Genomic DNA, 13,624 nt, shown 5'->3' with positions numbered 1-13,624 from the left:
CCGCGGCCCTGGACGGGAGGGGGGTCGGGTCGGGGGAGGGCCCGTAGCAGCAGCGCGGCCGGGGATGAGCCGGGGAAGCTGCGGAAGCGGAAGGAGCCGAGACGAGGCCCCATGGGGGGCGGAGGCTGCTGATGGCGGTTGCTAGGAGACGGGCTGGCAACCGGAAATGGCCTTGAAAGGAGGAGCGCGAGGGAGGGAAAGAATGAGAGAGAGAGAGAGAGAGAGAGAGGGCGGGGGGCGAGGGGCGAGGAGAGAGGCGGCTGGAGGGGCCCAGCAGAGAGGAGGGGAAGCAGGTAGCTGGAGGGGCCCAGCAGAGAGGAGGGGAAGCAGGTAGCTGGAGGGGCAGAGGGGCCCAGCAGAGAGGAAGGGAAGCAGGTAGCTGGAGGGGCAGAGGGGCACACGAAAGAGGAGGGGAAGCAGGCCGGGCAGCCCTGCTTGAGGACTCATAGGCAGGGCAGGGGCAAAGCAAAGGCCCCTCTGGTTCAGGCACTGCAAATGAATGGTCTGCAAACAAAGTAAAGGGCCCCTCAGGCACAGAGGCGAGACCCCACCACGAACATCCATCCATCTAAAGATACAAGGGCAGATTCTGCTCTGGGCATCACGGGTGTGATTCAGCAGTAACTGTGCCGAGCGTAGCAGAGTCACCACAGATTTTTATCATTTGAAGGCAGAATCCAGTCCTACGTTGCCACAGGGCTCTGTCACTTTTTGAAAACAATGCACAGGGCTTCACTCATTAATATCAGTGCCTGATCTCTAAAATCCTAAGTACTGTACTGGCTGATTAAAGATTCTTATGCTTCCCCTTTTTAAGCTCCAGTTGGATTTTGCAAGAGCCCAACAAAGGCTTATTTTCAGCCATTCACACAGAACTGCAGTCCAGCAACTCCAGAGCAAATTTAATGCCTAGACTATAGTAGAAGTTCAGGACCCTGAACAAAGCAAGGGTGGCATGGTATGGTATTGCTGGTGGTGCACTGCCTTCAGAGCTGGACGCCCAGCCAACAACCTCCACTCTCTGGCCACCCAGCTCTGAAGGCAGCAATACCGCAAGCCCCCTGCAACTCCCTCTTGGGTGAGAACCCCCAGTTTGGGAAATGTTGGTCTCCCCCCATCTTATCTGTATAGCAAAAGGTAAAAGCACACAAAAGACCAGATTTCACCAAGGGAGACCAGATTTCACTGTACGTGACGCATTTCTCATGGCCAGGAATTTGGTAGGGCTCTAACAATATGTAATTCATCCACTGGAAGTTAGGTTGTAAGTCTCTCAAGTTGTGCACTGAAAAATCAAGGTACCCAAAATTAGTGGCTACTTTGGAAAACTCCTGGCCTTTTTGAGCATAGCCACCCAACAGGTCTGTGACAGAGTTGGGATTGGAACCCAGGAGTTCCTTGCTACTAGCTGTATGCAGGGCTGCCCAGAGGATTCAGGGGGCCTTGGGAAAAGCAATTTTGGGGGCCCCTTCCATAAAAAAAGTTGCAATATTATAGAATACTATATTCTATAATATGGGGGCCCCCTGCGGGGTCCGGGGAAAATTGCCCCACTTGCCCCCGCTTCTGGGCAGCCCTGGCTCTATGCTTAGTTCACTAGATTTCACTGCTTCACTTCACTGGCTATTTTGAGTGGGGTCAACCTTTACAGTGGCAGCTGCACCACGCTAGCCTGTGAGTGTCAGATTTTATAAGCTAAGAAGTGTAGGGCCTGGTTGGGAGCTCTCCAAGTGAAATCCAGGTGCTGCTGGAAGCATGGTGGTGGTGATCCAGTTGGTGGTACTCTTCCTTCCGGAGCGGGTGCTAATCATTGCAGTCCTACCTGAGCTCTAAACTGAGTTGTTGCTTTCTGACTACATTCCACCCACTGGAGTTTCATAGGAAAAGTTATTTCTTATCCTAAAAACTACTGGGTGTTGTGTGGATGGTTCAGAATGTCTGCCACACTGTGCTTCGGGGGAAGTACAAAAATTCGGTTTTTAAAAAGGCAGAAACCTGTAAGCTAATTCTTTTAGAAATCTGGTTATTCTCTGTACATCTGCCAGACATGTCCTCTTCCCATCACTTTATGTTTACTAGCAAGGATATTTACAATCTTGTCCATTTCTGACTCTCCCTGCAAACAGTAGAATTAACTGAGTATTAATTTCCACCATTCTGTCCATTTGATAAACTCTCCATACTTTAGCTATGGTAGTTCAGCTTTTCAAGAGTTAAACCAACGTATTAAGATGCAACTTTGTGCTTGAATAAGGTCATATATGCAGCACCTTTTAACACGGGCCCCTCACTGGCTGCCTGCCAAATTAAGGCTCAAGAGTCTAGGTTTGTTTTTTTTTAAATTATTATTTCTCTTGAATCACACTATTAAAACCATACCTTGCCATGCTGAGTGTAATGCAATGTGTTTTATCTTCACAGAGTTAAAATATCTAGTATAACTTGGAAATCTGCAGTGGAATAGTAAGCTTTTCTATTTTCTTTTGGTCAGGAACAGAGACTGTTTAAGCTGATAATAGCCATATTCAAAACTTAGACCCAGATGTCTTGAAAGTCCAAATCATACTGTAAGTCAAATTAGTCAAAGCATAAACAAACATCTGTGACTGACGTAGCTGCTTCAAATAGGCTAATACCTCAGTCAGTGTTATTCATTTTGGAACAGGCTGAGAGAAAGCAGAATCAAAATGAAGAAGTTACTTGTGTTTATCTTCATTTTGGTCATCCTGACTATTTTTACAGGTAGGAGTTCATATCAAACAAATTGGCTAATGTTCATAGAGCTGGAGTGCATATGATAATAATATTAGTGTTTTAATCTTGTACTTAAATATCTTAATATTTGCTTTTATTTAACCTGCTACAGTATAATGATATTAAATATCATGTTATACTGCAGCCTTCCAGTAATTTTATTTTTAACAATCATACTACCATACTAAACATTTTTATCTCTGTTTCACAACAATTTATAGATTAAAAAGAAAGATGTTTTCATTTATAAATCTACATGTTTGATGTCCTTGACTATTTCACCATTTAATGCAATTTCTTTGTCTTAATACTTATTTCAACAAAAGTCAGACTAGTTAGCTTTGGTTTGAAAAATAGCCCTAAAAATAGTGCAACATAGAAATGCATTTAACAAAAAACTGGCAGGATTAATACAAATATTAAATAGGTAGGTGCAGTTATATTTTTCTAATTTTGGGAAGGAACTGTAATAATATGGTGTTCTGAGTAGGTTTTGGATATTGTTAGTAGCACTAGCTTATAAAAAACACAAGTATATTATAAAAATGGTTTAAAATTCCACTAATCTCTTCTGGAATGCAATATCCCCTGGGAAGGGGCTGTAATGAAAGAACACTCTGTGTATTGACAAAAATCAGACCTGAAAACATTTCACCATGGACCTGAAAGATAAAATATTAACTTTGTGTTAATTTCATACTTTATTTCTTCCTCCCTCCTCCTTTAGATACTTCACCAATTTTGACTGAAAAAGAAGCTAAACAGATTCTGAGAACCCGTCGTGAAGATAGACCAAGAAAAGCTGGTTTCCCTGATGAGCCAATGAGGGTGATTTTTATTTTTTCTTTTAAAAACGAATAAACTAAAACAGTTCATTGTATTTTGTGCTTAATGTTGTATTTGCATAGATAGGATTCTACTCAATCAGTGTATCTGGTTGCAAACTCGACTCTTTTAAACAATGGAGTGAAATATTTTGTAAACCCCTTTTCACTCTTTAAACTACTGTTGGATAGCATTCTCTGAATTATGAACATATCTCGGGACCGTACATACCTGCGAAGTGTGGGGGTAATCTATAATCAACGTCGGTCATCATTTTAAAGTGTAGAATCAATTATTGATCAAAAGATAGCGTCTCATCTGTACAAATGTTTAGTTCATCACGTTATTTCTGAAAAATTAAACTCTGCAGTACAAAACGTAGATGGCTTGCTTTACATTTTGCACTGAATGCTGGCAGAGGGATGCAGGTGTCAGTGGTCAGTGTGGAGATTTAGGTAGCTCAGAACTGACTTTAAAATCCATTTAGCTGCATCCATTAATTTTTTCTACAAGTGCTAGGGATAGGTTTATATATTATGAGAGTATTCACTTTTTTAATTGTTAGGGTAAAGTAACTATGTTTTTTTCACATAATATTTACTATTATTTACTTATTAAGCACATTAAAAATACAAAGACAAATTAAAAAAGGACAGAGAGGACCCTTCTGTTTTACTTGCTTTTGACAGGATGTGTGATACAGCCCCAGACTTCTCAAAAGCTACTTACAGCATTTAAAAATTACTGCACATTTCTCTCCAAAGTAAATATACGGTGTTAAAATTATATGGTTGTAAAGAGGCTAAAAGCCACAGAAGCCAGAAAGCGGACAATAGACCGTGCACAGACGATGAGCATAATGGGCTCAATCTGAGAAGGTGCTGAGTACACCTCATGTCAGTGGGAGCTGAGGGTGCTCAGCACCTTGCAGACTTGAGCCCAGTGTGTACAGAGCATGCGGTTGGGGAAGGGTGGTAGTTCCCTCTATCCCCTGGTAAGTGCGTACTAGCCAGGAATAACCCATCTGGCAGCCAGGGAGAGCTGAATTTACAACTCTGCCCACTTACACACTCTCCTCGTTGTCCACCACATTGGCATCACCACATCAACCCTGACACAATGACTCTTTCAACATCAGAGTGCCCCACCGACCTGAGACAATGGGAGCCGTACCCTACATGGCAAAATGCAGCAAAAACCACTGGCCATGGGCTCCCCAGCTGACCTCAACATCCAGGATTATACTGGTTTCAAAGTACGGTCAAAACAGCCTCATTCAGGGGCAGGACATTAGCAGGAACCCAGGTTCCACCTAAAATGATATGCAGCAACACCATGATGGCTATTAAATGTAATAGAATAGATCAGAAAAAAATGGATTGGATAAATTCCTGCACAACAGCATGTTACATAAAACTTGTGATCCAGGCAGGTGAAATTCACACAGCCTTCACAGCAAGTCCCAGTAATGAGCAAGAATAATGACCGCAGCCTCTTGTCTTCACTGGCAGAGGGGTTTTAAGGCTACAGGAGCCACACAGCAGTGGATCTCTGTTCACTGCTGGTCTGGCCTTGCCCTCTCCCCAGTGCAACTTTCCACACCATTAGGGCTGGTTGAAATTTTTCTGTTGAAGCTTTTTCTTTTAATGAAACATTGGGTTTTAGATGAAACCATCTTTCCCACAGAAAATGGCAACGTTTCATTAAACTCTCCCCATCTTTGATTTTTGATGAAAATAGTGTATATCTTGCACAGTCTGACCACAGAGTTTATGTGGTTCTTTGCACCCGGGTGAAAGTTACATTGGGATTAACACACTTGCTAAACTACCTCTGTTAATTTAAGTACATGGTACATGTATTAAGCCAGCTCATGCTCAGTCAGGGCTGAAGAAGAACTCTGTGTAAACTCAATAGCTCATGTCTCTCACCAACAGAAGTTGGTCCAATAAACGCTATTAACCTCACCCACCTTGTCTCTCTACAGTCCTTTGTGCTAAGCTTTGAAGAGCAATTAATCAACCATCCCTTTGCAGAGCATGTGTGCTAATGAGAAAATACAGCCGGTTTAAAAGTTGATGGACGATCAAACCTAGTGCAAATTAAATAGGAAGGATTTTACCTTTAATACAGACTCTTCGTCTGACTCCCAAAGCAGCCAGGATTCGATGAGATAGCTGATTTCATTAGTGCATTTTACTTAGGGTGCTAAAGGGAAGGTTTATTGGCCATTTCCATTATAACTACATTCCCTAAGGAGAGGCGTTTAATGTGCCTAGTTTAAATGACAGCTATCGTTCAACCTGTCAGCAGGTTTTTCTTTTTTATACAAGCCCTTCCCCCTCACCACCACCACAACTAACCAAAAAAAAAAAAAAATTGGAGCCAACGACAGGTGTCTCTGTATTCCCTCCTCACCACTCTGAGAACATATGAGTTAGTATCAAAGCTAGGCAAATATTTTACCACCCTGCATGAAACTGTTGGGACAATTGAGGAATGGGGAATCAGAGGACCTGAGGTGTTGTCTACTACTACTGGGAAAAAGCCTTGGATTTGGTTCTCAGACTGTGCATAGGGACCCCAAAGTGTGTTGTGACCCTGTTTTAATGGGGCTCTCAGGGCTGGCATAGACTTGCTGGAGCCCGGAGCCAAAGCCCGAACCCCACTGCCCAGGGCTGAAGCCAAAGACCAAGTCCCCCAACCCAGGGCCAAAGGCTGAGCCTTCAGCCCTGGCTGGCCGGGCTTAGGCTACAGAACCCCAAGCCGGGGCTGAAGCCCTTGGGCTTTGGTTCCCCCTCCCCACTGGGGCAGTGGGACTCAGCAGGGGCGGCTCTAGGGATTTTGCTGCCCCAAGCACGGCAGGCAGGCTGCCTCCGGCGGTTTGCCTGCAGAGGGTCCGCTGGTCCTGCGGCTTCGGCAGACCTCCCGCAGGCGCGGGACCAGCGGACCCTCTGCAGGCACGCCTGCGGGAGGTCCACCAAAGCCGTGGGACCAGCGGACCCTCTGCAGGCACGCCAGCAGGAGGTCCACCGAAGCCATGGACCAGCAGACCCTCTGCAGGCAAACCGCCGGAGGCAGCCTGCCTGCCGCCCTCGCGGTGTCGGCAGAGCGCCCCCTGCGGCTTGCCGCCCCAAGCTCGCGCTCAGGCAGGCTCAGGCTTTGGTCCCCCCTCCTGGGGTCGTGCATTAATTTTTGTTGTCAGAAGGAGGTCGTGGTGCAATGAAATTTAAGAACCCCTGGTTAGAAAACATGTTCTGACGCAATGACTATAGCCAGTGTAGACTGGCTTTAGGTGGGGAACAATCACACATATTTCATTTTGTGCGAAACCTATTTTTTCAAACACCTTTTATTTAAAATTTCATAACAGCAACTAGTAGCTACTCCGCCGGCGAGACACTGCCTTTGTGTCTCACATCAAATTGATTGAAGTTGTGGCTGTAGAGTAGTACATTCAGCTGTGAAAGGAACCCGTTTCTCGGCTGCCTGCCTCTGGAGGGATCTAATGATTGCTTAGGGTTTTCATTTCTGAATGGTGAAAATGCACTGGGCATAGCTAGATTTTATTTTGGGGAACTACTAAAAACGAGGGGGTCTGCTCCTGCTTCCAGTGAAGTCAACTGGCAGGCTTCTAATTAACTTCAGCAGGAGATGTATTGGGCCCTCAGAGATCAGATACCACAGGAATGGGAGTGGAATAAATAAATTAGTTCTTTAGTGAATCAGCAGATTGAGGAAGTCTCCACTTTGGCAGAAAGTACAACAGATATTGCTGGCTAATATTTTTTTCCCAAGACAGTTGCAAGTAAATTCCAAAGGTAGTTTTAAAAGCCCCCTATTTCTGAAATGGACTTTGGTAGTGCCTGTGATTATTGCCATGTGACTCATTTCACCTCTGCCTTTACTTATTTAGGGCCTGCGCCCATTGAGGTCAATGACAAAACTCTTATTAACTTCAAGGATGCTGGACCAGGCCTGAATTATTTTTTTTACTTCTGTGGTCCTACTTTCTCCACTTATAATGCCGTTGGCTGAGTTTTCCATTCTGCATAAGGGATTTGGATACCTACTGAAGCTTGAAAACCCAGTAGGCAGCTTTAAAAATCTCAGCCAGTATATTCGGATGCTTACCTCATCTCTCTTGCATCCTGAATCTGGTGCCCTAGGTTTAAGGTATAATGTTCAGTTCAAACAGAGGACTAACACCACCAGAACTGATAAGTGGCCTATATCATAATATGCTTAAAGGGACATGCCAAGTACTTTGAGTCAAACAATGTTTTGGAGCATATATCTCTCTAGAGAAGCCAGCCGGCTGGCTGAGGGAGCACAGTCTAAATACCACTATTAGATTTGTGCTAATTATTGATGACATAACAGATGGTGCTTTTGTCAAGTAAGGAAGTAAGCAATTCATTGCTACTGTACATATACAGTATATATATGTAAGGTCATTCAGAAAACAAATTGGGATTTCAGTGTGAATAGAGTTTATAAGCATAAAACTGGGGAAGAAACAGAATCAGATAACTTTGGGAAAGCATCACACATAATAGACCTTGGGAGTTTTTGGATGGGAAGGGATACTGCAAACTACCTTTCTCTTCAGGGATAAACTAGCCCAGGATACTGAACACATCCAAGGGACCAGTGCCCACCCCAAAGAATTACATCTCATTGACCACCGCAAGTCATAGTACACCACTGAAAACCTGGGATATATGGCAATTCTTTCTAGCCCTGATGGGTTGTGAGATATCAGACCTCAAAAATCACCCAGGATGGGGAAGAAGTGACACTGAAAATGGGCGGGCGTTTCTCTGTTAGCTAGGTGATCCATATCTAGATGGGGTTACAACAGGTGATAGTGGAGAACGTGAAACGTAAAAGGTCAGCATGATATATGTTGGTATGATGGTAATGTTCGAATGTACATGAAAACAGAAAGAGAGAGAATTGTTAATGTTTGCAGAAAAGCTGATTACACTTGTGAACGAGAACCCTTTTAAAGGGTCAGGGAGTGTCAGACCAATACATTCGATTTACTTACATGGAAAAACATAGAATTTTATCGATCTCGTAAGGAAGATCAGTGAATGACTGGTACTTACCAGAATCTCCTTTAGAACTACTCAGTGATCCAGAATCATTCCATGGTTTTAAACTGCTGTAGACGTTCCTGCAAAAATCCATGTCCACCCTCTGGGCCAGCAGAAGCTTTAGTGTGTATATTTAAAAAAAATGTAGTGTCCATGCAAATTTATCTCTCAGCACTAATGCAAATGTCTGCCTGTAAAAACATGGTCCATAATGTAGCAAACACTAGCAGGAGTATTGATGGAATTCAGTAACAATGGTGAGATTTGATCAGCCTGATTTGCAGGCTATTTTCAAGGTGACATAGCTTAACTCTCTGGGTTAAATTCAGCCCCTTTGTAAGGTGTGAAATCCCACTGAATTCAATGGGCTTACACCAGAATTGAGTGAATACACAAGTTTAATGCTGTTTTCTTTCCTCAAAACAGGAACACATGCTTTACCTCCAGCGCTTGGAGCAGAGATCAGAAGAACAATTCCTTGAGCATTGGTTAAATCCACACTGCTACCCACATTGCAACAGGAATTTAGTTCATCCAGTCTAAAGGGTTTGTTTTTCCCCCAGTTATTGGTATGTGTTCTCCTTTGTGAAGCATCATAGTTCCTTCAAAATAAAGGGCCGAATTCTCTGCTGGTATATACTGAAGTCAATGAGTTATGTCAGTTCACACCTGCAGAGAATTTGGCACAGAATGTTATTTTTTCATAGATTCTCAGACCAGAGGGGACCACTGTGATCATCTGGTCTGACCTCCTGTATTGCACAGGCCAGAGAACTTTCCCAAAATAATTTTTAGAGCAAATCATTTAGAAAAACATCCTATCTGGATTTAAAAATGGTCAGTGATGGAGAATCCTCCACAAGCCTTGGTAAATTATTCAATGGTTACTATCCAGGGTGCAAGTTAAAGCTGAAATAATCAAGCATACACTTAAAATCTTCTGGACACCACAACTACTCTGCTGCCTTACAGCACAGAATTGTACGGACTTCAGTTCACTTGATCATACAGATCTTGGTGCAGGGAGCAGCAGACTGAGTATGGCTGTTGCATTCTGCAGCAAGTGTTAGTGGAGGCAAGACATGGGCGTAAATAAGGTTATTCACTATTCATACAACTCTATGCTGAGCTACAGTCAGTCTCATGTTCTCTGTGCACCTGCTCTCTTCCTTGCAAATGCACAGGGTACAAAAAGGAGAAGGGACAGGTGGACAGTGGGAATGTCTAAGGGAACAGGAGTTTATGCCTGATTCTTATCATGCTAATAAAATACTTGACTACATAATCCCCTTCTACCTGGGAGTAAGTTGGTGACTGCCTAGCAGCACTCATTAATACAGCTCCTGACCTCCCTGCACTCCTTGTCCTGCTCATCCGTTTAGACCTTGTGATTATTTGCACAGTACTAGGCACCTGGGTTGTGGCAGTATGACACTCACAGTGGTCATCATTAAAAAGGCAACATTTAACAACAAGCATGTGGTGATATCTGAGATTCTGCTTCATATGCCTGGATCCTGCAAAGAGTTGGGCTTGTTCTGTGGTGTCTCAGCTACCCATAGTTTCATAGCAGTTGTGCTCTCCCGCCGACATGAGCGCTTATGTCGGTGTAACTTACGTTGCTCAGGGGGTGGTTTATTCACACCCATGAGTGACATAAGTTATGCCGACATAGGCTGTAGTGTAGACATAGCCTTAGGATCAGATTTTCAAAGGTATTTAGGTGCCTAAAAAAGCACCTAGTGGGATTTTCAAAAGTGCCTAATTCTTGCTGAGTTCAGTGGGAGTTAGCCACCTAACCCATAAAATCTCACTAGGCTGCTGGACATATGCAGCTGTAGGTGCCTAAATACCTTTGAAAATCTGGAGCTTCAGTGGAAAAACACCGACTTACAAAAGTGGAAGATCTGGCCCTTTAAAAAAACAAACCCAAAAGCTTAGCTTCTGGGACCTAAGATGGCAGCATCCAAAAAATGTAGCATCTGGCCCAATTTTACCCTTGCTCCCAGTGTGGGGGTATTGTGAAGATTACTGTTTGTCCATCCCCTAGAAGATGTGAAGCGCTATGTAAGTTCTTAATATTGTCAACATGTCTTTCTGTGTTTTAACAATATTTCCCCACTCCTTTTCCAGATCTCTCCAGGCGCGTTTAAGAGGAAACGGTCTATGATTATGTTAAACAGGACGAGGTTCATCAGCATCTGCTATGTACTAACTATCGAGCTGAATGTCTTTGGAATATTGAGCAAACTTAGCATGTAGCAAGGCTTTCTTTTGTAATCATACATATTTAAAACAATTTCATTGACTCACGTAGATCATAATTTTTCAACCCATCGGTAAGCGAATGGTTTATATGCATGAATCTAGGGCTTCTCCTAAGATTTTAGGAAAGGGGCAGAATAAGTCACCAACTTGTCTTAGAACATGTTTATTTGGGGCACTATCTTAGTATATATTGAAGCAGGAGGAGGCTTTAAGAGAAAGGAATAAATACGAATGGAAAATAAAAACATGATGAGGCTGCCACCCTTTGGGGTTTTGGATTATAGAATTTCTGCAGCTTTAATAATATTGTAGTGAAGCACAACATTTATGCAGCATTAACCTTTTATGTTAGTTGCCTTGCAAGTTATTTCACCTACTATGTCATAATAAAAGCTCAAATCAAATCCACTGACATTTGATTTTGTTACACTGAAATCAGACGATGTGTGTTGATAAAATCAGTCAGGTGTGGCTCGATATTTACCATATGAACCGTGCATGTTATTCATTGGGGCAAAGCATGACAGAGGAAATGTATAGACTGGGTATATGTCTTTGGCTGGGGACAATGCCGCCATTCAGTGAACTTTCTATACAAAAATAATGCATTTGAGGCCTGTTTCATACATGCAGCCACATGGATTTTTCAATAGGATTTCACAAGTGGAACTGAGGGTAGAATTTGGTAATTCAAAGGGGGAAGGAAAGGACAGATCCGTTAGACGCTTGGGAAGTTCTGACACTAAGAATACTTGAAAGTAGGTAAGGCAGTACGATTGCCGAACGGACAGTACGTACTGCCTTCCCTTGGGCACATGAACGTACATAAGGAATATGTGAACACCTGCTATTGTGGAGCATTCTTGGGAACCAGGCTTTAGGCAGAAGCTGAATCAACTAGGAGCTGTTTCCGCTTGGAAGTGCTTCACGAGTGGCAGGGCTGGCTCCAGCTTTTTTGCCGCCCCAAGTGGCGAAGCGGGAAAAAAAAAGAGATAAAGCCGATCGGCAGCACTTTGGTGGGAGCTCAGTTGTGCCGCTTCATTCTTTGGCGGCAATTCGGTGGCAGCTCCTTCGCTCCCTCTCTTCCTCTTCGGCAGCAGCTCTAAGAGGAAGGGAGGGACTGAGGGACCCGCCGCTGAAGACCCAGACGTGCCGCCCCTTTCCATTGGCCGCCCCAAGCACCTGCTTCCTGTGCTGGTGCATGGAGCCGGCCCGGACTAGTGGCACTCATCTGTTTGTTCCGCTACGGGCATTTGTGCTGCTTTTCAGGGAGAAGCTGATTGTGAACCTGCTTGTGCAGTGCCTTTCTCCTAACGTCATATCCTCAGATCCTGAATGCTGATCATACCAATTTCATTCCCTAACATTGTTATGGGATGGTTGAGGAATCAAATGGGAGGCTCCAGTGCTGTGAGAAACCTCCGGATGGCTTCTAGCGATCTCTCTCAGAAGCAAGGAAAGGGCTCTGTAAGCCAGTGTGCAGACTCACTGGCTGGAGAAGGAGAAATAAAAGTTCCGACTATTGGTCACTTCACGTACCTTCCTTAGGGCTCAGCTCAGACTACCGGGCAATAACCTTTCCAGCCTCAGCCCGCTGGGAAGAGAGAGGACACAGACTAACGCTGTGGGAGACTAATCCTTTTATAGCCCTGCCCAGCCATGTGGCTCGAACCACACATACATAACCCGTACTGCTTCTAAACACTTGTGTGGTGTTGTCTAAAGACCCCTTGCAGGGACACGTCTTGTGCCCTTCTCTGTCCCCCAAATCCTCACCACTTCCAATGCAAGGGAAACCTCCCAAGCTAAGAAGGCACGGCTGTGTTTGTCCCTTACTGCATACTTGAAGTGGGGCTTAAATCAGGAAGATAGTAATATAAGTCTCAATGGAGATCTTGTTCTATATATCATTATACAGGCCTATCATGAGACTGGCTCTCATTTCTGCTTTCATTTACACCAGTGTAAATCCCCTGAAGTCATTGGAATTACCCCAAATTTACACTGGCATAAAGAAATCAGTCTTATATAACCAGTATTATCCATCAGTACTGTGTAAATATAATCATAGAGTATTATTTTATTATCTCATTATATTTTATATCACCAATCAGAATAGTGTATGTGATATAATATATTATGATGTGGTAACATTTTTCTCATGAAAGAGAAAATAATTAATAGACCTGTTAAGTGCAGAATGTCATCATTAAAGGTCAGTATGACATTTGAATTTGTATATTGTATCATAGTACTGTGTGCTGAGCAGGACCTTAATATAGATAGATCCCTGTTTAATCAGAAGCCGATTTAGATTTCCTCGGGTTTCAGGGATCTGCTTATATAAGTAGCACACATATAATTAGTCTTCACCAAAACAAAGCCTGTGAATAGTGAATTAAAATAGCATGACAAACATTAAAATACTTTAAATATCACACCAAGATAATTCTCAGAGACCATCATTGCATTCACACTGGAATCCTGTTGACAGGTGACAAAATGAAGCCAATTCCATGAAGGTATAGATGATCAGAAGGTTTGCACTACTGGAATAGGCCAATGGTCCATCTAGACCATTCTCCTGCCACTGAGATGGTTCTACTGGATAATTCAGAGGAAATTATTTAAATCTCAAAGCACCTTCAAATAATGTCAAGAATCGCCGATTAAAG

At 43.4% G+C, this 13,624-nt stretch overlaps 1 protein-coding gene across 2 annotated transcripts; it reads left to right on the top strand.

Moving 5' to 3' along the window:
• Window positions 1-2,147: 2,147 nt before the first annotated feature.
• C15H17orf67 (chromosome 15 C17orf67 homolog) lies at window positions 2,148-11,263 on the top strand. Of its 2 annotated transcripts, none has more exons than XM_039501971.1 (6): window positions 2,148-2,325; window positions 2,492-2,567; window positions 2,666-2,742; window positions 3,482-3,582; window positions 9,108-9,250; window positions 10,815-11,263. In XM_039501971.1, exons 3-5 carry the CDS (start codon window positions 2,688-2,690, stop codon window positions 9,222-9,224), a joined length of 273 nt encoding a protein of 90 aa, XP_039357905.1. In that variant the 5' UTR covers window positions 2,148-2,325; window positions 2,492-2,567; window positions 2,666-2,687; the 3' UTR covers window positions 9,225-9,250; window positions 10,815-11,263. The 2 variants fall into 2 exon arrangements, with proteins under 2 accessions (XP_039357905.1, XP_039357904.1); XM_039501970.1 differs by having other exon boundaries at window positions 2,149-2,325; window positions 2,646-2,742.
• The last annotated feature ends 2,361 nt before the right edge of the window (window positions 11,264-13,624 follow it).

The sequence above is a fragment of the Mauremys reevesii genome, linkage group 15 (genome assembly GCF_016161935.1).
Source record: "Mauremys reevesii isolate NIE-2019 linkage group 15, ASM1616193v1, whole genome shotgun sequence".
Classification (NCBI taxonomy): domain Eukaryota; kingdom Metazoa; phylum Chordata; order Testudines; family Geoemydidae; genus Mauremys; species Mauremys reevesii.
The sequence above is the reverse complement of the archived record's forward strand: the minus strand, read 5'-3'. Positions and strand labels throughout refer to the sequence as shown.